General features: G+C 50.6%; 2 protein-coding genes across 5 annotated transcripts in view; one reads left to right on the forward strand and one right to left on the reverse strand.

Annotated features, from left to right (window-relative positions):
- Nucleotides 1–227: 227 nt before the first annotated feature.
- S100B (S100 calcium binding protein B) lies at nt 228–6,783 on the forward strand. The gene is made up of 3 exons (XM_036081655.1): nt 228–382; nt 3,110–3,248; nt 5,643–6,783. The coding sequence occupies exons 2-3, from the start codon at nt 3,111–3,113 to the stop codon at nt 5,781–5,783; spliced, it is 279 nt and encodes a 92-aa protein (XP_035937548.1). The 5' UTR covers nt 228–382; nt 3,110; the 3' UTR covers nt 5,784–6,783.
- Nucleotides 6,784–16,071: 9,288 nt separating this feature from the next.
- The window catches only part of DIP2A (disco interacting protein 2 homolog A), a 107,117-nt gene continuing 101,197 nt past the window's right edge, over nt 16,072–21,991 (reverse strand). For 3 of the 4 annotated variants that reach the window (XM_078070403.1, XM_078071389.1, XM_078070017.1), the window contains 4 exons: nt 20,673–20,747; nt 19,160–19,334; nt 18,439–18,562; nt 16,072–17,989 (listed from right to left, as the gene is read on the reverse strand). In XM_078070403.1, coding sequence (XP_077926529.1) covers nt 17,737–17,989; nt 18,439–18,562; nt 19,160–19,334; nt 20,673–20,747 — 627 coding nt within the window. In that variant the 3' untranslated portion in view covers nt 16,072–17,736. Of the gene's footprint in view, nt 17,990–18,438; nt 18,563–19,159; nt 19,343–20,672; nt 20,748–21,991 lie in introns of those variants that run through there. The other variant, XM_078070845.1, reaches the window with a different exon arrangement.

Here is a 21,991-nt window from a genome sequence, read left to right on the forward strand (position 1 = left end):
AGTCTCTCTCCTCTCCCCACCCCCAACCTTGCCTTTAGAGCAACATCAATATTCATGTATAATTAAAAAACAGCACAAAAAGCTGACTCCCTACTTCCTGCCCCCCAGGACTTTCTCTTCCTTGGCCGGAGTGCAGTCCTGGCTCCTCGGCAAGTCCCCGGGTGGCCACCGGCTCAATGCGGCCCTGTGTGCAGGCCTGGCAGCCCGCTGCCCCCCGCCCCCCCGGCCCCCCCCCGGCCCCCATTGGCTGCCTGGGCCCGCAGCGGGCCGCACCGGCCGGGCCCCACCGCCGGGAAGGGATAAGACACCGCCCCACAGCCACTCAGGCCACTCTGGACGCGGCCGCCAGGAGGGACGGGAGCAGCTAGCAGGAGCCACTGACGTGAGGACACTCGGGGGGAACCTGCTCTTTTCTTTCTGGGGGCAGGGAACCCAGAGGGTGGGGCTGGGAACAAGGTGGTAGCTTCGAAAGCCCCTTTAGGATAACTGGCAGCATCTGACAAGTGTGAATCCTGTTACTGCTTTGTGGACGTGACTGCTCAACTCGAGACAGCTAGAGGCTCTTTCTGCCTGAGTTTTAAACCATAAATCGGAGAAACCTCAGGTCCCGTGGCTCAGAGGTGACTGCTGCATTTCCCCAGCAGGACTAACAAATGTCGCTTCTTCCCTAAGTCTTTGAAGGGCAGGGTTTTCACGTCCCCCCTGGCGGAGAATGACTGGCAACCAGAGCTAGGCCAGCCCTACCTCAAAAATAAATGTTTTCTCTTCTTGTTGCTTCTGTCCTGGCCCTGGGTGTGCAACCGCTTCCCTCTTTTCCCTCAACGGGGAATGTCAGGGTCTGCCTGGACACCACCCAGAAATTACATGACAATTGGGAGGTCTTTACAAGTAAATTGCAAACGGGGTCAAAGAAATTGGGGGTTTGGTGGGTTTAACTTCCTTCAGTGTTGGGGTTTCTCAGGGAGGTAGGGCCCCTTCCCACATCATGTGTGATGTGCCCTTCCACAGGGAGTTAAAGCCCAGAAGCTCTCTCGCTTTCCACATAAAGAGATTAATGCAGGAGTAACATTCACCAAACTAAGTGGAAAGGAAATACGGATATTTGATTGCCATTTCTCTTAAAAGATAAGCTTTAAAGCAGGGAAGAATTTAAAAGGAAAAAAAATTTTAATTAATTTTAGTGTGGTTAAGAAAATCACATTATATGGAGTTTTTAAACATGGAATAGATGTTTTATGCCTTTCCTTTTAAAAAAAATCCCACTAGTCATACCTTATGAAAAAATAATTTAGCCTCTCCTTCCCCCAAATGATCACAGGCTTTGAGAAACATCAGAATGATACAAATGTTTCTTGGGTTCTTTGTTTTGTTTCCAAAAAACAAAATCAATCATTGAAAACCTGGGTGCAAAGGGTAAGAACGAATGAAAGGTTAAAGATGTTAGTCTATGTGATTTGTCCCATCCATGTGTGATAAATCTGATTTTTAGGGATTTAAGAGCAAAACAAAGGATATTGATTATTAATAGGGTGACTTTAGCAAAAATCCTCAATGCTTTCTCCTTTGAGAAATCAGAAATAAATAAAATGTTAAATATTTCTTCCAACTTATTGTTCAGATATAAGTGACGTACCCAACATGGGACCGACTTTTCAACAATTAGATGTAGTTCTTGTAACCACTTTCAGCTGTGACAGGGCAAAGACTCCAGGCCAAAGGTCGGTAGACGTCTCTGGCTGAATGTCTCAGTTTTGTGAAACAGTTGACAAGCCGTCCTTTGTAAAATGTACCCAAGTCCCAGGATCCAACATATTTCCTGTTTTCAGGCCACGGTCTGAGGTTCAGGTGGTGAGGGGAGTAGGAAGTTGTGTACTTTGGTGCCCGCAGAGACCCCAGCTCCAGGCCTGCGCAGGGCGCACCGGTGAACAGGCCCCCTCCCCGCGCCGGAGGCTGTTGGGGGCCCCCGGGAATGCGACGTGCCTGGCGGTGCTCTGCCTCTTCTTCCTCAGAACCAGCCCAACCCTATGGCCTGTAATACAATTTTGTTTCTGGTAGGTCTTCCCTGATCTCTCACTCATCTTCTTTTTCAAGAATATCTGCGGCATTTCTGCCATATTTGTTTTTCCAGTTCAGTTTTACAGCTGTTTTTGCTCATGTTGCTCACACCCATCAAAAAAGATTGCCTTACAGACTTGTATTTAAAATGAGTTAAATTTATATATTATTTCAAAGGAAAGCGAGTTCCTGCGTTTTACGATCCTTAGAGTCTTTTGGAAGGATCTGCACTTTCATTATTTTTTTTTAATGATTTTATTCATTTATTTATTTGAGAGAGAGAGGGAGTGAGCTCACATGCACACGAGCAAGTGAGGGGAGAGGCAGAGGGAGAGAGAGAACCCCAACCAGATTCCCAGGGCGCAGGGCTCGGCCCGAGGCTCCATCTCACCACCCTGAGGTCGGGACCTGAGCCGAAACCAAGAGTCGGCACCTAACCAGCTGCATCACCCAGGCGCCCCAGGACCTGCGCTTTCCTTGCTAAACTTATGCTTAAGTAGTATGTGTGTGTTGCTTTATGGATTTATGAAAAGGATTTTTCTACTCTGTTTTCTAATTGTTTATTGGTAGAATACAGGGACACTATTGATTTTTGTAGCCTCGTTTTGTTCCTGGTCACCTTACTTCTTTCTAGTTAATTCTAACAGCTCGCAGTCAGTCCTTTCTCCCCTGCACTCTGTCCCTTCATCTTGGAGCCCGGTAAGGGCAGAGGGTGGCCTCCTGGGAGGAAGCAGGAATCGACCCCCAGAGCCCCTCCCTGCGCTGCCCCTGTCTATCTGCTGAAGTTCCCCATTGGCCAAATCACGCAGAAGCCAGGGGGCGTGGGAACTTAAGGATGTGGCCACAGGGATGAAGAAGGGAGGGGCGGGCAGGAGTGGATCTAAGAGGCTGCTGGGAGAATTGGGACAGAGGCCCCCTGCCTGAAGGGGGGATGAGCCAAGGCCGGTCAAGCCCCCTCCTCTGGGTGGAGGTCTGCACAGCTAACATGTTAACTATTCTGCGTACAAACAAGGCAAAAAGCATGAGAGGGCATCTTTCCTTTGTGGACCCCTAGGATGTCTGAGCTGGAGAAGGCCATGGTGGCCCTCATTGATGTTTTCCATCAGTATTCCGGAAGGGAGGGTGACAAGCACAAGCTGAAGAAATCCGAACTCAAGGAGCTCATCAACAATGAGCTCTCCCATTTTTTAGAGGTGAGTCTTGATTTTTAAAATCGACAGTTTATCCGTTCTCCTGTCCGCTTTTAAAACCACCTGTCCATTTTCTCTTCTGAGCTGCGCTGAAGGTCATTCTAGTGTAGGCTGCTTCTAAAAACGAGTTTATGCAACTGAACCCTCACTTAAGAGGCTACTCAGACGGCCCCACGGTTCTCATTTTCATCTGTTTTGTGTATAGTTGGAACAGCAAGGAAAAACTGCTGTCTCAAAGGCAAAAGAACAGGTTCCAAATAATGCTGACTTTTCTCTGAAAAATCTAAGGATTTACAGCAGTAATGATGGCGGAATGGGATGGAAAATATACTCATGACTTATGGGCCACAATGAACACACGAGAAAGATGTTAAACATAGGGTCTTGATTTTGGGAGAAGGACTATTTTCACTTTAGCTGCATGATCAGCATCCACCGGGGTGACTAAAGATGCTATTCACTCAGCAAGTTAAGTTTACTGAGGACGCACTGTGTTCACTATCGGCAGAGACACAGGCCCGAGGACATGGCCCTGCTTCTGGGGCACCCAGCCTGGCGCATCAACCCCGGCCGCAGCCTACGTGCTGAGGGCACGAGAGGGGAGGCCTGGGGGGTCTAAGGGGCACCCGTGGAGCAAGAGCCCCTAATGTAGGAGGCGGCATGAGGGGTCCTGATAAGCCTGCGGGGGAGTATGTCCATGACTCACTTCCCTGCCCGTCTCCACCGCCCCAGGCCGGCCACCATCTCCACTGCACACCAGTCCCGTGCCCTTGAGGCGATGAACCGCATCCACCTGGCCCTGGCCCTCCCTTAGTGCCCAGAACCCAGGTCACACACAGGAAATGGCCAGACGACCAACCAGGGCGCCGAGGTCTGACCAAGCGCTAATTCCGGGGACGGTGCCAGAGCGCCAGGCGTGTGGCCCCGCCGCCCGGTGGTGAGGAGCCGCCCTCCTGAGCCCGCTGAGCTCACTGAGGCTCCCCCGGTTCCAGCAGCAAGGCAGGGCCCGCCACCTGCAGGACTGGCTGGGACTCTCCTGTCCGCACCCCGACCCAAACACACCATCGCTGTGAGGGGCACCACCAAATCCGAGGACGTGCCTGCAGGCTTGGGGGGATGGGCGTCTCTTGGGCTGATTCTGGGATTTTCTCAGGCATTCAAGTTCAAGTGCCACTGTCCACACCTGCCCAGTCAGTTTCCCACCAATCCCACCTTCTAACCTAACAACCAAAACTCCCAGTTTCTTCTGTAGATGAGGGTTGTTCTAAGGGTGAAATGAGACAGTGTTTGAACCTACAGTGAAAGCTCAACAAGCAGTTATCAATAATTAATAATTATAAAATTATTATAAAATAATATAAATTGTGTAAAATAGTTATTAATTATTGATTTTAAAACAGGAAAAGCTTAGCATGTGGGAACCACAATTTATAAAAGACAATTCATGGTAAGTGTATCAAGATATCGTCAACATTTGCTGGCCTGGTTTTATTGTAATTTCGGTTTGGAGGCAAATCCATAATGTAATCGAAACACCGTACTTCCCGTCCCTCTTTGGCAGATGCTTCCAGGTCCCACCCAACGCCCACTGGAATCAATCCTGCATATATTCCACATTCAAGGGGGCTCGTGGACATTACCCCTGGCTGCTTGGGGCCGAGCTCTCCTGCTCCGGGGACTGGCGATTCTGAGCAGTCTGCTCTTACGCTGTCCTTGGGTGTTTGGTGCCACGTTCTTCCCACCGCACCTGCAGCCCTGCCCTGTGTCTGCCCCTGTGGGCCTTGTAACCCCGGTTGCTTGGCGGCAGTGAGGGGCAGCAGAACCGGCAGGAAAGTCCCATGATACCCAGAAAGCAACTGAAGGGGCAAAGAGAACACAAGGACTTAACAAATTTAGGACCTGTTGCCAAGAGTCATTCCAGGAAAAAAACAACTTTCAAAACATGGAAACCCACTGAAAGCCTTCACTCTAAGGACTTCCACTCCCAGAAGCAGTGAAACACTTAGGGGGATCCAAAAGTTCATGTTTTCTTCCAGGATGTTTGCTTATACCATGCTCAGGCTTATCTAGACTGCATTCCCCCTTCCCGGGTGTTTTTTGTTGTAAGTACAGTGATAGCAAGCTGCAGTTTTTTAGATCCTGGTTGTTCCATTCAGTCTTTTTCAAGTAGCTCTGGTCCCACGGGACCTACAGGTGGAAGAGACGGCGCGGACCCCCAGAGACTTCTGCCCAGCCAAGAGTCTCCCGGCCACACGAAAAACCTTTCTGGCATTTTGCATTTTATATCTTAAGTTGCTTCTGATACAAATTATGAAAGCCAGCCAACTATTAATCATGTTTTGATGGCCCTACATTCCATTTAAAAACAAGCTAGGCAATTTCTCTTCTATCTCGTAGGAAATCAAAGAGCAGGAGGTCGTGGATAAAGTCATGGAAACTCTGGACAGTGATGGAGACGGCGAATGTGACTTCCAGGAATTTATGGCCTTCGTTGCCATGGTTACCACCGCCTGCCACGAGTTCTTTGAACACGAGTGAGACAGCGAAAGCAGCTACTGTGTTCAGTGGCTGTTGAGGGTCACACAAGCAGAGAGCGAGGGCTTGCAGGCTAGTAGGAGCTGAGCTTTCCAGCTATGTTGTAGCTAATTAGGAAGCTTGATTTGCTTTGTCAATGAAAATTCGACGACCTCTTTCCCAGGGCTGATTTCAACGGCCCCATCATTCTTTCTGCTCTGTTAGCTGACGGGTCCGCGGGACTCTTGTGATAACCATTAAGGAGAGCGTGTGCTCAACCCGCAGTCATGGCTGTGGAGAATCCTCACCCAGAACGACCAAACTGACACCAAAAATGGCTCTGAACATCTGTGGTTCCTTAAGTCAAAAATACAAAGCTTTGCCCACCGTCCTTTGAAAGGCTGCCCTTCCTTAAATTGGTTTATCATCCGTGCAAATGAAACCTAGGGTCGTGAGGTGGTCTGACATGCGGCCGGCTACCCAGAGAGCGCCGTCACGCTCCGGTCCCTTTCCCCGTGGTGAGCTGTGGGTGCTGGGCAGACAGCCCTTGCTCACAGTGCTGCAGGAAGAATGTGACTCACCAAACATCACGTACTGACATGTTAATTCTAACCAGGACTGAGGATCAAAATTCCGCATTCTGTGGGACTCTTCTGCTCGGGTCTCACCTTGCTGGCTGTGTGGCCTGGAGGGGGAGGGGGCACAGCCCATGCCCGTGGCCTCCTCCGCCGTCTGGGGAATGCCCTGGCCCTCATGCATTTGTGTTGAAACGGGGCCTGCCCACGGCTGTTGGTGAAGTCAGCGTACGTGGAAAGCTGAACTATGTGCTTTGGTATCCACGATTTCAAATAAATCAAATTTCAAATAATTCAATCAACTTATAAATATTAACAGTTACTTCCCAGAAAATTCAAATTAACCTTATCTACCCCCTTCTTCTGCTGCTTTTAAGTGCACAGATTTGGAAATTCATAAGCCAATTGATTGCTTATATTTGCATTAAATAAAAAGAGTACTATAACAAGTCTCCGTAGCCATTAAACATGAAACAGAAGTGAAACACCTGCCAAACTGGAAGGAGGAGTAAAGTGACGGCCTGGCTTCATCACGACGCACGTGTGGCCTTCCCCAAAGCCAGGGCAGGTGCACAAGGCAAGGGACTCTTGGATGGGGGTGGGGTGAGCAGGGGTGGGGTGTGAAGGGACAAGCATGGATGGGGCAGGGTGCAGAGGGGTGAGGAGGGGCCCAGAGCGGTGGGGGTGAGGAGGGGGGGTGAGGGGATGAGGTGAGTTGGTGAGGGGGGTAGAGAAGGGGGTAAGGAGGGGGGCGTGAGTGGGGGTGGGGGTGGGGGAGAGGCAGGGAGGCAGGAGTAAGGAGGGTGGGAAGGTGGGTGTGAGGAGGGGGAGGTGGTGGGGGGGTGAAGGGGGTGAGGCAGGTGAGGTGGGGGGGTGAGGAAGGCAGCGCCAGGTGGGACAACCACTGGCCACAGGCTTCTGCCCCGGACTTCCTGCCCGGTTGGCGCCAGGCGGCCTCCCCTGGACTAATCGCGGGCAGGGGGCTGTGATGGGTCCTGTGCCCGCGGTGACCGGGCGCCTGGGCGGGCTGGAGAGGGCCTGAGACGCGCGTGGCTGCCCAGGCATTCGGGGCTGGGGACTGAAGCCAGCACCTAGGAGCCCCCTCCAGGGACCACGCCCCAGCTGGCGTGCCCACCGCCCACGGCAGGGCCCGTCTCAGTGCGGGCATCTGGGAGGGTCCTTTGGGCTCCAGCGGGTTTGCTCCCCACGTGGGCAGTGGCACCTGCTTGTCCCACCGTCCTGGCCTCACTGGGCCTTGCAAGATGTCCTTGAAAATAAATCAGCATAAGGGGTCTCTTTGGGATTGGCAGAGGAATTGCAATCAGGGACGTGCCAGTTACGACAAAACTGTGGGCAGGTCCCGAGGAAACAGCAGAGGGAGGGGCCGCGGTGAAGGAGAGTCCGCTGGAGGAAAGACTGCAGCCCGTCTGGGTCCTTGGGCAGCGGCGGGGACAGCGGGGGTGGGGAACGCAGGAGGAGGAGCAGGGGTGGGAGGCCCGGAGGGTCCCCCACAGCTGTCCCGCTCAGCCTGGGGCTGGCGTGTGCCTTGCACAAAGGGGCCAGCGAGCGGCAGGGAGGAGGGCGGTGGGTCAGCTCCGGGGTGAGCAGCCCACGTTGCAGCCCCCCCCTCTCCATTCATCACGGAACGACAGCCCTGCTGCTCTAGCCAGAGGCGGAGTGAGTCCCCGACAGTCATTCCCTCACCCGCTTCGATCCAAGAATCTCAAGGTGACTCAGTTCCCAGATGTCCCTGAGCTTCCAGGCCAGAGAGGAACCAACTGGAGTGGCCTGGCCCCCGGCGAGCCTGCCACGGCAGCCACGGAGTGTGCCCCCGGACCCCGCATCCAGGGGGTGCCCCTTTACCCCAAGGAGGGAAGCTCTCCTCAGCATGTCTGCACAACCACCTTCAGAGATCCTGGGGGCCTCTTTGAACCAACCACCACGCTTCCTGGTTGTAAAATGCCCATCGTCCTCCCCTGACTTCCGCTCAGTGTGACCTGTCTTCCCCCGCAGGCCGCGGCTAGTGCCGTGAATGGGTAAGTATGGTCCCCACACAGCCCCTGGCGGGCAGTGCGGGTCTGACCACCTGGAAGCTGCCCCAGGCATCCTCAGGCGGGCAGGGGCGTGTGTGGACAAGGCGGGCCGTTGGGAGGAATGACCTGTCTGGGAGGGAAAATCAGCTCCTGACTTCAGCCAGGAGCAAAGACCGCTCACTTGGGGCCTCAAGGATGGGAACTCTGCATCTTAAATGACCTCCGTCCTCTCAGGTTGCTTTTCACAAGGCCCAGTGCAGCCACATGCAATTTCCCCTGCCCCATTGGTTCACCGGCTTGATCCACAGTGGCCCAGGGAGTCTGTCTCTGACAGGGCCAAGACCCTGGGGCCGAGCCTGGGACCATATTTGTGACAAGTGCTGTCGAGAGTCTGGGGCCTCCTGGGGACCTCTCCTCCACCCTCTGGACTTCAAGCCTCCCAGTGGGCACCACTGCCCCGGCCCACAGGCCTGGCGAGACAATCACCAGACTTTCCTGCTGCGGAGAGGAGGAATCCTCACCTCATGGTCTTGGGGGGTGGCCGGCAGGCACAACAGCCACGGGAAGACCACTGAATTCCTGAGCCCTGGCCCTGCCGAGGGAACAGGGTGCAGTGGGGTGTGGGACAGAGCCGAGGCCGAGGCTGAGACGGGGACCTCCCCAAGAACAAAGCCTTTCTGAAGGTCCCCCACCTCCAGGGCCCCTCATGTAACGTGGAGGTTCCTGGAATACCTGTCACACAGGGGAAACCATCCTGAAATTTTCCCCTCTGTGAGAGGCTGGGGGTGGGCGGTGGGGGGGGGAAGTGCTGGCTGCGCAGACCCCCAGCACAAATCCCCCCCACCAGGAGCTTGTTAGATATCCAGCCACCCGGCCTCCCAGATCTGGGCTGGGCTGGGGAGGGGGGTGGTTGTTGGGAGGCTGCGTGAATAAGAATGCAGGTGATTCTTATCCTCGGAGAAGTTAGGAAAGACCAGATTAGTAAAACAGCACTATCAGCCTAGATCCTTCTAGCATTGTGCCGCCTTCCCTGAATGATGGGCGTCCCAAGAGCAGACGAGGGTGGGGGAGCCTCAGCATCCCCAATATTTGAGGATCCCGAGCAGGGATCTCACGGAAGCCGGGCCCCCAGACTGCAGCTGCCTTGTTTAGGAAAGGCTGTTGGATGGTGAGTGGATCTACCCGATGCAGCCCCCACCTCCTCTCCGGGTGGCCACACCTTGTGTGATACCCTGATGAACGTTCCTGATCTTAGGGGGAGGCATCCAGTCTTTCACCATTAAGCAAGATGTTCGCTGGGGCTTGTAGGTGCCGTGAAGTAACTTCTACCCCAGGAGTGTTGGATTTTGTCAGGTGTTCTACATTTATTGGGAATGATCATGTGGTTTTGTTTTTCATTCTATTGATACAGATTACCTTGATTGAGTCTCCGATGTTAAGCCAACTTTGCGTTCCTGGGATAAATCCCACGTGGTTATGGTATATGTATCTTTTTGGGTTTTTTTTGTTTTTTTTTTATATGTATCTTTTTGTATGTTGATGGATTTTATTTACCTTTTTTTTTTTTAGGATTTTTCTGTCCATGTTTGTAAGAGACATTGATCTTTTGTTTTCCAGTCTTTGTATTGTCTTTGGTTTTGGCCTCTTTTATTTCTAGGAAGATTTTGTGAAGAACCAGTATTAAGTTGTCTTTAGATGTTTGGTAGATTTCAGTGGTGAAGCCATCTGGGTGGATAGTTTTTAAATTACTCATTCTTTATCTTTACTTGCTATAGGTCTGTTCAGATTGTCCCTTTCCTCTTGAGTCAGGTTTTGTAATTTGTGTCTTCCTAGGAATTTGTTCACTCATCTAGTTTATTGGCATACCAGTATTGATAGTATTCCTTTAGAATATTGCTTATTTCTGTAAGGTTGGTAGTAATGTCCTCTCTTTTATTATGATTTTAGTAACTTGAGTCTTTTATTTTTTTTCTCAGTCAAACTAAAGTTTTGTCAGTTTTGAAAGAACCAGTTGTTTCATTGATTTTCTCTGTTACTTGTTTATTATTATTGTTAAAGATTTTATTTATTTGAGAGAGAGCAAGAGAGAGCATGAGCAGGCGGTGGGGAGAGGGAGAAGCAAGCTCCCTACCAAGTAGGGAGCCCAACGTGGGGCTGGATCCCAGGACCCCAGGGTCATGACCTGAACCAAAGGCAGATGCTTAACCGACTAAGCCGCCCAGGTGCTCCACATGTTGCTTGTTTATTAATTTCTACTTTTATTATTTTTCTTCTTCTTGCTTTAAGCTTAGTTTGCTCTTTCTTTTTGCAGTGTCTTTAGGTAGAAAGTTAGGTTATTGATTTGAGATCTTCTTTCTTAATATAGGCATCCATGGCTATAAATTTGCCACTGCTTTAGCTGCATTGATATGTTGTCCTCATTTTCATTCATCTCAAAGTATTTTCTTATTTCCCTTTTGATTTCTTCTTTGATCCATTGGTTATTTAGGGATGTGTTGCTTAACTTCCACACATTTGTCAGTTTCTCAATTTTTTTCCTGCTGATTCCTAATTTTATTCCACTGTGGTTGAAGATCATACTTTGTATGATTTTTATCTTTTTAAAATCTACTGAGGTTTGTTTCATGGCGTAGCATATGGTCTAGCCTAGAGAATTTCCATGTGCACGTGAGAAGGATTCATATCCTGTGGCTCCTGAAGGGAGTGTTTTGTAGATGTCTGTGTCTAGCTGATTTATACTGCTGTTCAGGTCTTCCACGTCCTTGTTGGTCTTCTGCCTGGTTATTCTATTCCACAGAGAGAAAACAGGGTACTGAAATCTCCAATTATCACTCCTTCCTTCGTTTCTGTCAGTTTTTGCTCCATGTATTTTGGTGATCTATTATGGTTAGGTGCATATATATTTATAATTATTAGGCCTTCCTGATGAATTAATTGTTTTGTCATTATAAAATGTCCTTCTTTATCTCTTCTAGCAAATTTTTGTGTGTGTTAAAGTCTATTTTATCTGATATTAGTTTAGCCACTCCACCTGTCATGGGGCTGCTGTTTCCAAGAATTACCCTTTTCCATTCTTTTACTTTCAATCTGTCAGTATCTATGAATCTAAAGCATGTCTTTTTTTTTTTTTTTTTTTTAAGATTTTATTATTTATTTGAGAGAGAGAGAGGGATAGAGCACAAACAGGGGGAGCAGCAGAGAGAGAGAGGGAGAAGCAGGCTCCCCGCCGAGCAGGGAGCCCGATGCGGGGCTCGATCCCAGGACCCTGGGATCATGACCTGAGCCGAAGGCAGACGCTTACCCAACTGAGCCACCCAGGCGCCCCTAAAGCATGTCTCTTATCCGTAGCATATACTTGGGTCTTTTTCATATATACGCAGTCAGATAATTTTTGCCTTTTGAATGAATTATTTCATCCATTCACATTTAAAGGGTTTTATTTTCTTTTAAAGATTTATTTATTTATTTATTTATTTATTTATTTATTTATCTGAGAGAGAGCGCACCAGTGGGAGGGGCAGGGAGAGAGAGTGTGGAGCCTAGATTGGGGGGTGGGGTGGGGCTTGATCTCACTACCCTGAGATCATGACCTGAGCCAAAACCAAAAGTCTGACGCTTAACCAACTGTGTCACCCAGGCGCCCTTCACCCATTCACATTTAATGTTTTGTGTCTCTGAATCCTCCTTTATCACTTTCTTTGGCATTAAGTGAATATTTTCTTTTTTCTTTTCTTTTCTTTTTTTTTAAGTCGGCTCCATGCCCTGTATGGAGCCCAACAGGGGCCTTGAATTCACAACCCTGTGACCAAGACCTGAGCTGAGATCAAGAGTCTGACACTCATCCAACTGAGCCACCCAGGTGCCCCTAAGTGAATATTTCCTAATGAAGCCTGTAGATTTCTTGAATGATATTTTTTGAGCTGTTTGTTTGGTGGTTGCTTTAGGGCCTACCATACACAATGTATCAGAATCAGTTTCAGATTTATACTAGCTTAATTCCAGTGAGACATACAAACATGACTCCTGCATGTCTTTCCATTTCCTTCCTTCTGTGGTATGGTTGTTATGCACATTACATCTGTTAATGTTATAGACCCAACAATACACTGTTGTAGTTATTACTTTACCATCTGTGAAGTAACCTGCTACAGCTTTGCTCCCACCCACTTCTTTTGTGCTGTTATTGGCAAAAATATTACATAGACACTATATTTCTGTAAGACCAACATTACATAATATACATATTATTTTATGCAATTTCTTTTAAAATTAGTTAAGGAGAAAAATATGCATTTATATCACCTTTTATAATTACATAATTACTGCTATCTTTACCAGTGCTCCTTGTTTTTTGTTTTTTTTTTTTTATTTGAATTCAAATCACCATCTGGGATCACTTGTTTTTAGCCTGAGGGACTTAATATTTCTGGTGATGCAGGTCAGTGTCTGGGAATATCTTTATTTTGCCTCCACTTCTGAAAGATAGCTTAGCTGGATACATGATTCTTGGTTGACAGTTCTTTTCTTTGGGCTCTTTGAACGTCCTCCCAGGGTCTTCAGGCCTGTGATTGCTGCTGAGAATTCAGCTGTCAGTCTCGTTGTGAGGGGCAAGTTTCTCTCTTGCAGATCTCAAGGTTTCCCCTGTCAGTATCTTTACTGTACAGCTGACCCTTGAACAACACAGGGCTACAGATGGTCACCTCTGTGCAGTTGAAAATCCATGTATAACTTTTGACACCTTCTAAACTTAACTGCTAACAGCCTCCTGTTGACCAATAATGTAAGCAGCCGATTAACACATATTTGTGTGTGTTTTATATACTGTGTTCTTACCATAAAGTAAGCTAGAGAAAAGCAAATGTTGACAAAATCATAAAGAAAATACATTGACAGTACTGTATGGTATTTACTGAGAGAAAATCAATGTGTGAGTGGGCCCGTGCCGTTCAAACTCATGTTGTTCAAGGATCAGATGCTTACGCCTGTGAATCTCTTTGTGTTTATCCAAATTGAAGTTTCTTCAGCTCCCTAATGTGTACGTTAGTACTTTTCAATATATTTGGGGGAGTTTTCAGCCACTAATTCTTCAAATTTTTTTCTGCTTTTTTCTCTCTCTTGTCTCCTTTTGGTAGTCCCATTACACATGGCTGGTGAGCTTAGTGGTGTCCCACATTTCTCTGGGGCTCTATTCCTTTTTTATCTTTCTTCCCCCTCTGTTCTTTGGATTGCATAATCTTTATCAATCTATCTTCAAGTGTGCTGAAACTTCTCCCCATCCAGAAGTACTGTTGAGCCCCTCCAGTGAATTTTTCATTTAAGTTCTTGTACTTTACCAACTCCAGAAATTTCCATTTGGTTTTTTTATGTATGTAAATATATTGTATATTTTAGATATATATTTGGATATCTTATATTATGTAATATATAAGTGACATCTATGGAATGTACAAACATGTTATATAAAATATTACACATTATATATTTTATTTTGATCTTTCTATTGATATTCTTTGATGTGACATTGTCATCATACCTTCCTTTACTTCTTTAATTATAGCTTCCTTTAGTTCTGTGACATATTTTAAGTGGCTACTTTCAAGTCTTTTTTAAATCTGACATCTGGTTCATCTCATATGAAGTTTCTGTTGTCTTCCTTTTTCCTGGTGTATAGATCATGCTTCTGTTTCTTTACATGCTTCATAATTTTGGGGGGGAATCGACATTCTAGATAGTGCACTGAAGCAACTCTGGGTTCTTGCCCCTCCCTCTACCACCCATCCCCCCAACCCTGGGCTTGTTGTCGTGTGTAGTGACTGGCCCCCTCCACGCAGTGGTAAGGCTCTGGTGTCATTCCTGTTCCTTGGGAGGTGCAGCGGTGGGTATGCCCACAGTCGCCCTGGGAGACAGTGGTTTGGGCAGGACTCTCGGCTCTTTCACTGACCACACCTGGCTGTTAAGCTCAAGCAGTACCAGCTGATTGCTCTATTGTTTTCAGCTGGGGGGGGAGGTACGGATATTTCTAGAGCCCAACTTGACCCAACGTGGGATTCACAGAGGAAACAACTCCCAAGATCAGTGTTTGAGGTTTGTTCTAACTCCAGGAGGGCTCTTCCCCAGTCTCTCTCCCTGGTTCTCCCGAAAATTTGCTGGCCTACAGTTCAGCCAGTCCCTTCACTGAATCTATGAATCTCTTTCCAATGGCCTTTCACCACAACTCCTACTGTTTTTGAAAATGTCCTTGTGATTGAACTTCTCCATGCTCTGGTGCAAATGCAGTCAGTTCCTTTGGGAAGAGACAAGGAGCTACCCGTTCTATAACCTGCTTCTCCCAACAGGTGAGGGCTCTGGGCCCAGGAGTGGGAGCAACAGCACACTTCTGAGGGACACACCCACTCTCAGAGCTTGGTGATCCGTGGGCTTGGGTACAGTACTACCCTCGGGTCTTCTCAGCTTGCTTCTCCTGGCATGGAACCGGCATCTTACCAGCTGGGCGAGGGGGGACTGGGCCCCTGCCTCAGTGGTATCTCACCCAAAGTAGAGGCTCCAGTCCACAAGGAGAGATTATGGTTATGCTGACCATCCTAGTAGAATCACTTCGAAACAAATCAGCTACATTCATAATCTGAAATTAAGCACAAGTAACCATAGTTTGCATAAAATACTTAAAACATTTAAAAAAAAAAAAACACCTAAATTGGGGCGCCTGGGTGGCTCAGTCAGTGGTTGAGTCTGCTCAGGTCATGATCCTGGAGTCCCGGCATCGAGCCCCTCATCGGGCTCCCTGCTCAGCGGGGAGTCTGCTTCTCCCTCTCCTCTCTGCTCTCCCCCCACCGCCCCCCACTCATGCTCGTTCTATGTGTCTCCTTCTCAAATAAATAAGAATCTTAAAAAAAAAAAAAAAACCTAAACTAAAACAGAATCGAGATACAAATGACCTACTAGACACAGTATGGACTATATGGACATTGTAATTCTTAATATAAAATGGCTCCTACAAATCAACCTAAAAACCTTTGAGCACAGTAAGAATCGGCAGATGTGAATAGAACGAATCAAATGAGAAATCAAAACGACACATGAAAACATATTTAACATGACCAGACATGACACTTATTTGACCATCAATTTGGCAAGGACTTATTTTAATCTTGGCCAAGAGTCCGTTGCCAATACCAGGGGCTGCTGGAAAGAGGCCACCGCCACACGGCCTTTCAAACTGGGATGAGCTCTGACCTGGTCACTCTCCCCGCAGGAACTGCGTCTGAGACAGCAACTGCCATTGCGGACGGGCGGGCACCCAGCGCGGCTAACGCGCGTCACCCGCCACCGGCGGACAGCAGGGGTAAAACTACCGTTAGTCACGGCACAGTGTCTAAAACAAGTAGAAGAATATATGTGATAGATTAAAAGTCTGTAATTTATTAAGTACAAAAATGGATATAAAAGCATAGGACCCTAATTTTGTAAAAATTTTAATAAAGAAAAAATTAATCCCTGAAAGGGTTTTTAGCAGATACTAATGCTGCTATTTCGCAGAGGTAGGATGAGAGGAGATCTTAATTTTCTTCTTCACACTTTAATGTGCTTTGTAGATTTTATGCTGTAAGCATAAATGCTTTTATATTCAGAAAAAAGAATGCATAATAAAATACATCCTATTTGGGGTAATTTAAAAAACATTTTCACACATTTCAAAGTGCAGAATTACAAATAGTCAATACCTTTTATTAACATAATGATATAAAAAAATTTTAGTGTGATATACAGAATTCTCAGAGAGTAATTTTAAAACATTTTAATGCGCTTCCTAAAATCTTAATTTACAAGACACTTTGTCTTACTGCCACTGACCTCTCAATACAAAAATTTTACAATATTTGTTTCCTATAAAACTACAACATTAAGATTAGGGTTAGGTAGTTTTCCCCTGCTGGCCACTGTATTACAAGGAATGTCCGTTAGTCCACTGCTAGAACCTCCGTATGTCCGACAATAAGTTATACAGATCATGTACATAATTACAATGGGCTTAGTAGGATTCCAGTACGTTGTAACACATCACACCGCAGCTTGACACCACAGGCAAACAGAACGAATGTGCACATGCTGCCTGCAGCCCAAGTAAGAGACGTGAGCGTCGGCCCAGCTGGCCGGGCCCATGCGGTGGTGAACTTAAAATGGTAGAGAATTAATAAGAGCTCTGCTAGGCACCGCTCCAGGCTAGTTCCAGAAACACCTGGTTGTTCCTAGGAAGCATGCATAATTCACAAACTTTCCCACACTCAAGCCCCCCAAAACCCCGTAACTTCATAACATACTCTTTAATAGCTATATAAAAATAATCTTAGATTTGAGCTTCGCTTCAAATTCTTTTAAGTATCTAAAAGATTTTACATTCTCTTCTTTGATTTAGGTTTACTATAATATTAGATCCGTCAGTTTCATCAAGTTTGAATAAAATAACCGAATGCAGTTTGGCCAAGTTTTATAGGCACACAACTCAGACTGAAATCCAGGGTAGGGCACAGGGCTGTGTCACGGCCCCCGGAGCCCATGCAGGGTGCTCCGCAAGCCGCGCCCAGGACCCGAACGCCCCGGCGCTGCCACCAACGCCCCAGGTCTGTTAACAGGAATAAAAATAACAATTCAACACAATTCCACGGATTGAGAAGGACTTATCCGGTGGTGTTAGGAAAACGAGGAAGTTAACTAAACAGCATGAAGTGACAAACCTAGGAAGTGGTTTAAGACTAAATGCTGGTTTACCTGCCCAAAAGCAAGCATCTAATCTGACAGCCCCCAGTGGCACTTCTCGAGGGTCAGTGACAACAAACGCGGACGATCGGGCACACGCGTTCTCACGTGTTTCCACATCCAACCAGCTCGGGAAGTGCCCTGTGAGCGCAGGGGGGGGGGGACCCAGGACCTACCACCCTCGCTCGGCTCCTCCCTGTGAAACAGAAGCGAGGCACACGGACCAGGGGCCTCAAGTTCTTCCTAGCATGAATTCTATATACGAAGTGGGAATAAATAATTGAATTTTTAAATTCAAGAACTATATTTTCAGCCTAAAAAAAGTGCAAACTCGCAACACAGTAGCGCACTTGCAATGCCTCCCCCCTCAGGCAGCCCTCCGTTCAGGTACTGACATTCCTGCTCCCCCAAATGTCCTCCAAGAACAAGACACTTCTTCAGATGGTCCAGGAGGCGGTTTCCCAAGTGAGATTTGGGGAGCCTGGAGCGGATCTGAACAAGCAGAGGAAGAAGGGGTGTGGCGCGCGGGAAGACTGGAGCCCTTCTGGTGGCCGCTGGTGGCCCGACGTCTCTGCCGGTCCCCGCCGCGGGAGGCACGGGGCTGAGGAGCCGCGCTCACATGTTGTAGGCCACGTAGATCGGGTCCAGCTGGTCGGCCAGGAAGCCGTCTCGAAGGTGCATGCGCTGCTTCTCGCCCCGCGAGTTGATGGGGATCACACCGGGGTCCACGATGACCACCACGCCCACGACCAGGTGATGCTCCTCCAGGACCACGTTTGTGACCAGAGCCACCAGGTCCAGTGCGTCCCGCTCCAGCCCGTCCAGCTCCACCACCACGACCAGCAGGTTGGTCCAGGTGAACACGGCGCTGCAGGGACAAGACAGGCAGCGTCACACGGGGGGTGGGCACAGGCCTCCGGGCCACACGGACGTGCGGGGAACAGTGCCAAATAGAGAGCAGTAAGCGAAATCACAAACGTTTGCTGACGTTACACCACAGCTTAACGTCACTAACAATGCAAGGGTTAGGCTAAATGCATTTTCCAGGAATCTCTGTTCTAATTAAAGCCCTGAACAAGAGCCGAGAGTATCAGCTGACGCTGAAAGCTCTGCCTGACCCAGTTCAAGCTCCCACCAAGGGCAGACGTCAGGAGTCACAACCATTTCAATTAAAAAATTCAAGTAAAAGCAGGAACACTTCAGGATAACTGAGGGACCTCACGTTTTGAAACGGATTAGGAGGTGAGGAAAGAGCTTGCAAGAGGCCTGGGGTCTGCTGCTGGAGGCGGGCTGGGCCGGGCGGGACGTGGCTCTCACCACTCAGCGATGCTCCTGTGGGCTCGGACCACGGACGTCTCGATGTCGATGGGGTGGTAGCGCATGCCTCTCAGCTCCAGCGTCTCATCCAGAGACCCGACCACGTACAGCGCATCATGTCGCTCTGTGAACACGGTTCGCACGCCTCAGGACACCCAGGGGACACCGGGCGCATCTGCATCCGTGTCAGCCCCGAGTCATGCTGTGTGGGACAACCGAGCCTCCCGTCCGTGAGCCGAGCAGGGGGCCCGGAATGATTCCCCGCGGGCGCAGCCCTGCGGCCAGTCACCACCTCAGGAGAGCCACGTCAGGGTGTGAACACACACTGTGAAATAATCTGTGCCATCTCTGGAATGAAACAGCATCTGTGGGGACACCCAGTTCTGACTTGATCTGGGCAACCTGTGGTGGCCCAAGGGACTCTGCAGCTTTCAGGGGTCACACGTGGAGGGGGCCTGGCGGCCTTGTCACCAACACCCCGCATCCCCAGCAGAGGCTGAGGGCCCAAGGCCAGTGAGGGACAGCCACGGGGGCAAAACAGCCATTTTCAGAGAAAACTGCTACCAGAGCACATCCCTGCCCCCCACACCTCACGACACAAGCTCACAGCAAAGGGCGGGGTGAGCCAGCAGGACGTCTGAGACGCTGCGGCTCGCGGGCGGTGCGGACAGAGCCCAGCACACGTCAGCCCCGGGGCGGCGGCGTCAGAGGCAGCCCTCACCTCCGCTGGCATCCGTGAGCTCTGTTCTTCGAAGGAAACCGAGGTAGCCAGTCCTCGCCCAAATGGTCTGGGTGTCTCCGAAACTCAGCCGGGCACTGAAGTGGTCGGCGTGCAGAGCCTCCTCCCCGTAGCCCGTGTAGTAGCCGGTAGCGTTGTGCGGGCTGCTCACCCAGATCTGCGGGGCTCAGAGGACGAGAAGGTCGGCACATCACAAATGCTGGGCACAGTGTCAGGAGACGTCACCGGCCCGGAGTGCTTAAGGAAACACTTAACAGAGGTGGCGGAGGGCGAGCTCTTCTCTCTTGTGAATGGAGTTAAAATTCCAGGCACGGAAAGCAAGCAAACAACCTTTCTCTCCTCAAGTGACGCATTCCTCCCTTTGCCCTAGAAGGTTTCTGGGAGCCCCTGCACGTCCGCTCGGGGACAGGTGAAGGGAGGGAGGGCTCACAGGACGGAGCGGGCAGGGCTGCTAAACCTCCCTGCGGACATGCTGCGTCTACACGACCCCACAGAGCCGTCGGCCGCACACGGGTAGCCGTACCAAGTGCTGTGGGGTCCCCTGGGGTGTCCTTCTAAACACAGGGCCCATCCAGGACCCACAGTCAGCTCCCCAGACTGAGCGCCTGGTTCTAGACAGCCCCCAGACGGCATCTCAAAGAGGACGCGGGGCGCCCAACAGGGCCTCCTGCCCCAAGAGGCAGGTTCCCAGCCTGGCACAGACCCTCCATGACCACCTTGGGGGCAAACTGTTGCCCTAACAGGCCTGGGTCCAGCTGGCCAGGAAGGGGGAGGGCTGAGGGGCGGCCCCATGCTGACTACACCCAGCCCTGGGCCCGGGACGTGAGCGATCAGGACAATCAGGACACTGAGCGACCCCTGGAAGGCCCCCATCAGACAAAATGGGCAGCATCTGTGTAAATACCCCTGAACCCCATCTGCCAGGACCCCAGAAGCTGTCCGCAGCAGAGCACAGTGGTCCTTGTGCCCACCCGGTGCTTGCCCACAGAGCCTGGAACTGGAAGCCTGAGACGTTCCCACCATGACTGAGCTGCCTGGGCCCCCGGCCCCCAGGGAACAGTCCCACCTGCCCTGAGTCACTCAGGACCCACTCCCATGCACGACACATTGTGTCGGCACAGTGACTCCCACAAAGCCTGCATCCTAAGAACACAGAGGCCCCCCCGCCCCAGCCTATGTCTGCCCCCAGCCAGGCCCTCCCTCGGGGACTGCTTTTCAAGGGGAATCACAGTGTCTGGGCTGCTCCCCGGGCCTCCCAGTGCCCACAAAACTCGAGGTTTCCCTTCGCTGGAGGGCAACCCTGGGGTGGGCTGCATCCTGCGGGAACCCAGAGGGACCCCCCCCACACAAATGGGTGCAGTACGGGCAGGAGCAAAACAGCTTCTCCAAAGTATGCGTGACTCCAAACGGCTGAGAATTCCCGACTCTGGGACAGACTGGGGAGACGAGTCGGGGCAGCTGCTGAGATCGTGGGGGCTCTGGCCCCCCACCTTACCTCTCCCAGGTGTGAGTCTCCAAGGGGCCCTTTGGTTTCAGTGTGCGCAATAATGACCTTCACCCCAGGGAGGATCTGGAAAGAGGATGTGAGTGATCAGGAGAGTTAGATGCCAACCTAAATCAGACACCGATTTTTCACAGAAATAAGAGACTTTTTAATAGATAAAAATAAATTGTGAATCTTAGCAAAATTATCCCAGTTCCTAAGAATGGACCCTATTTCAGATGTCGAGAGGGGTAAGGAGGGTTTCTGTAAGCATCTCCCACACCTGGGGTCTTTCACTAAGGCCACACGAGGACAACCTGCCCCTTGCAGGGGCCCACGAGTATGGGGTGCCGTCCACGCACCACGGGCCGCTGCCAGGGCTCTGTGTGCCGGCTCGGTGAGCCCCAGCCTGGCCTGGGGAGCTACCCGTGAAGACATGGAGTCAGTCCCACTCTGCCGGCTGGCTCAGGCATGCAGGGGCACTGGCTCTGGTCAGACCACCCGGATACCTGTTCTGTCTCAGGTGGCGTCCCCATATACGAAACAGATGGCAGTGGGGACCTCCAGGCAGATGGGAGGAAGGGTCAAGGGGTCACAGGAACATGGGGATGCAGGCTCTGTCGCCCATGGTCATCTTCCTCCTCTCCCCCAGCTCAGCTCCAGCCACACTGGCCCCTCTGAGGCCCACACTCCCACCCCAGGACCTTTGCACCAGCGGAGCCTTCTGCCCCTCAGGTCTGTGGCTGTCCCTCCTCAGAAGCCCGACCCTGGTCACCCTCTGCAGGCGCACGGCTCTTGTCCTGTTGCCGTCTCCACTGCCCTGTCCCTAGCGGTCGCTGTGACCCTAATCGTGTGGGAGCAGAATCGGGGTGGCCCTTCCAGGCTGTGTGGGCCGTGCCAACCTCCATTTCTTGCCTCTGGGATTGCGCAGGAACAGGACGGGCCGCCCCTCTGCCCTCGGCCTAGCACCGGCACGCTGCGGGAGCTGTGGGAAGCCCTGAGATCAGGGCCGTCTGTTCCTGGCCGCGACGCTGGGCGCCCAGCCCTGCCGTTGACCCTGCTGTCCCCTGACGCCCAGGTCACTCCGCACTGCATCACACCCCCTGATAAAGCCACGCGGGCGCTCTTCTTTCCCTTGAACTTTCCCTGGCTCTGAGGACACCTGTTCTCCAGATCCCCTGGTGGCATCGGGCCCAGCGGGCTCAAGCCCCCAGTGGGAGCTCTTTCTGGGCTTCTGCCCATCTCTCCTTTCTGATGTCCTTGTGTGAGAGGTGAGGAGGAGAAGAGCCCTCTGCATCAGCCCAGCCGCGACCCCGGTCGACCTGTTTCCA

This window comes from Halichoerus grypus, chromosome 1, assembly GCF_964656455.1.
Source record: "Halichoerus grypus chromosome 1, mHalGry1.hap1.1, whole genome shotgun sequence".
In the NCBI taxonomy this organism is placed as follows: Eukaryota; Metazoa; Chordata; class Mammalia; order Carnivora; family Phocidae; genus Halichoerus; species Halichoerus grypus.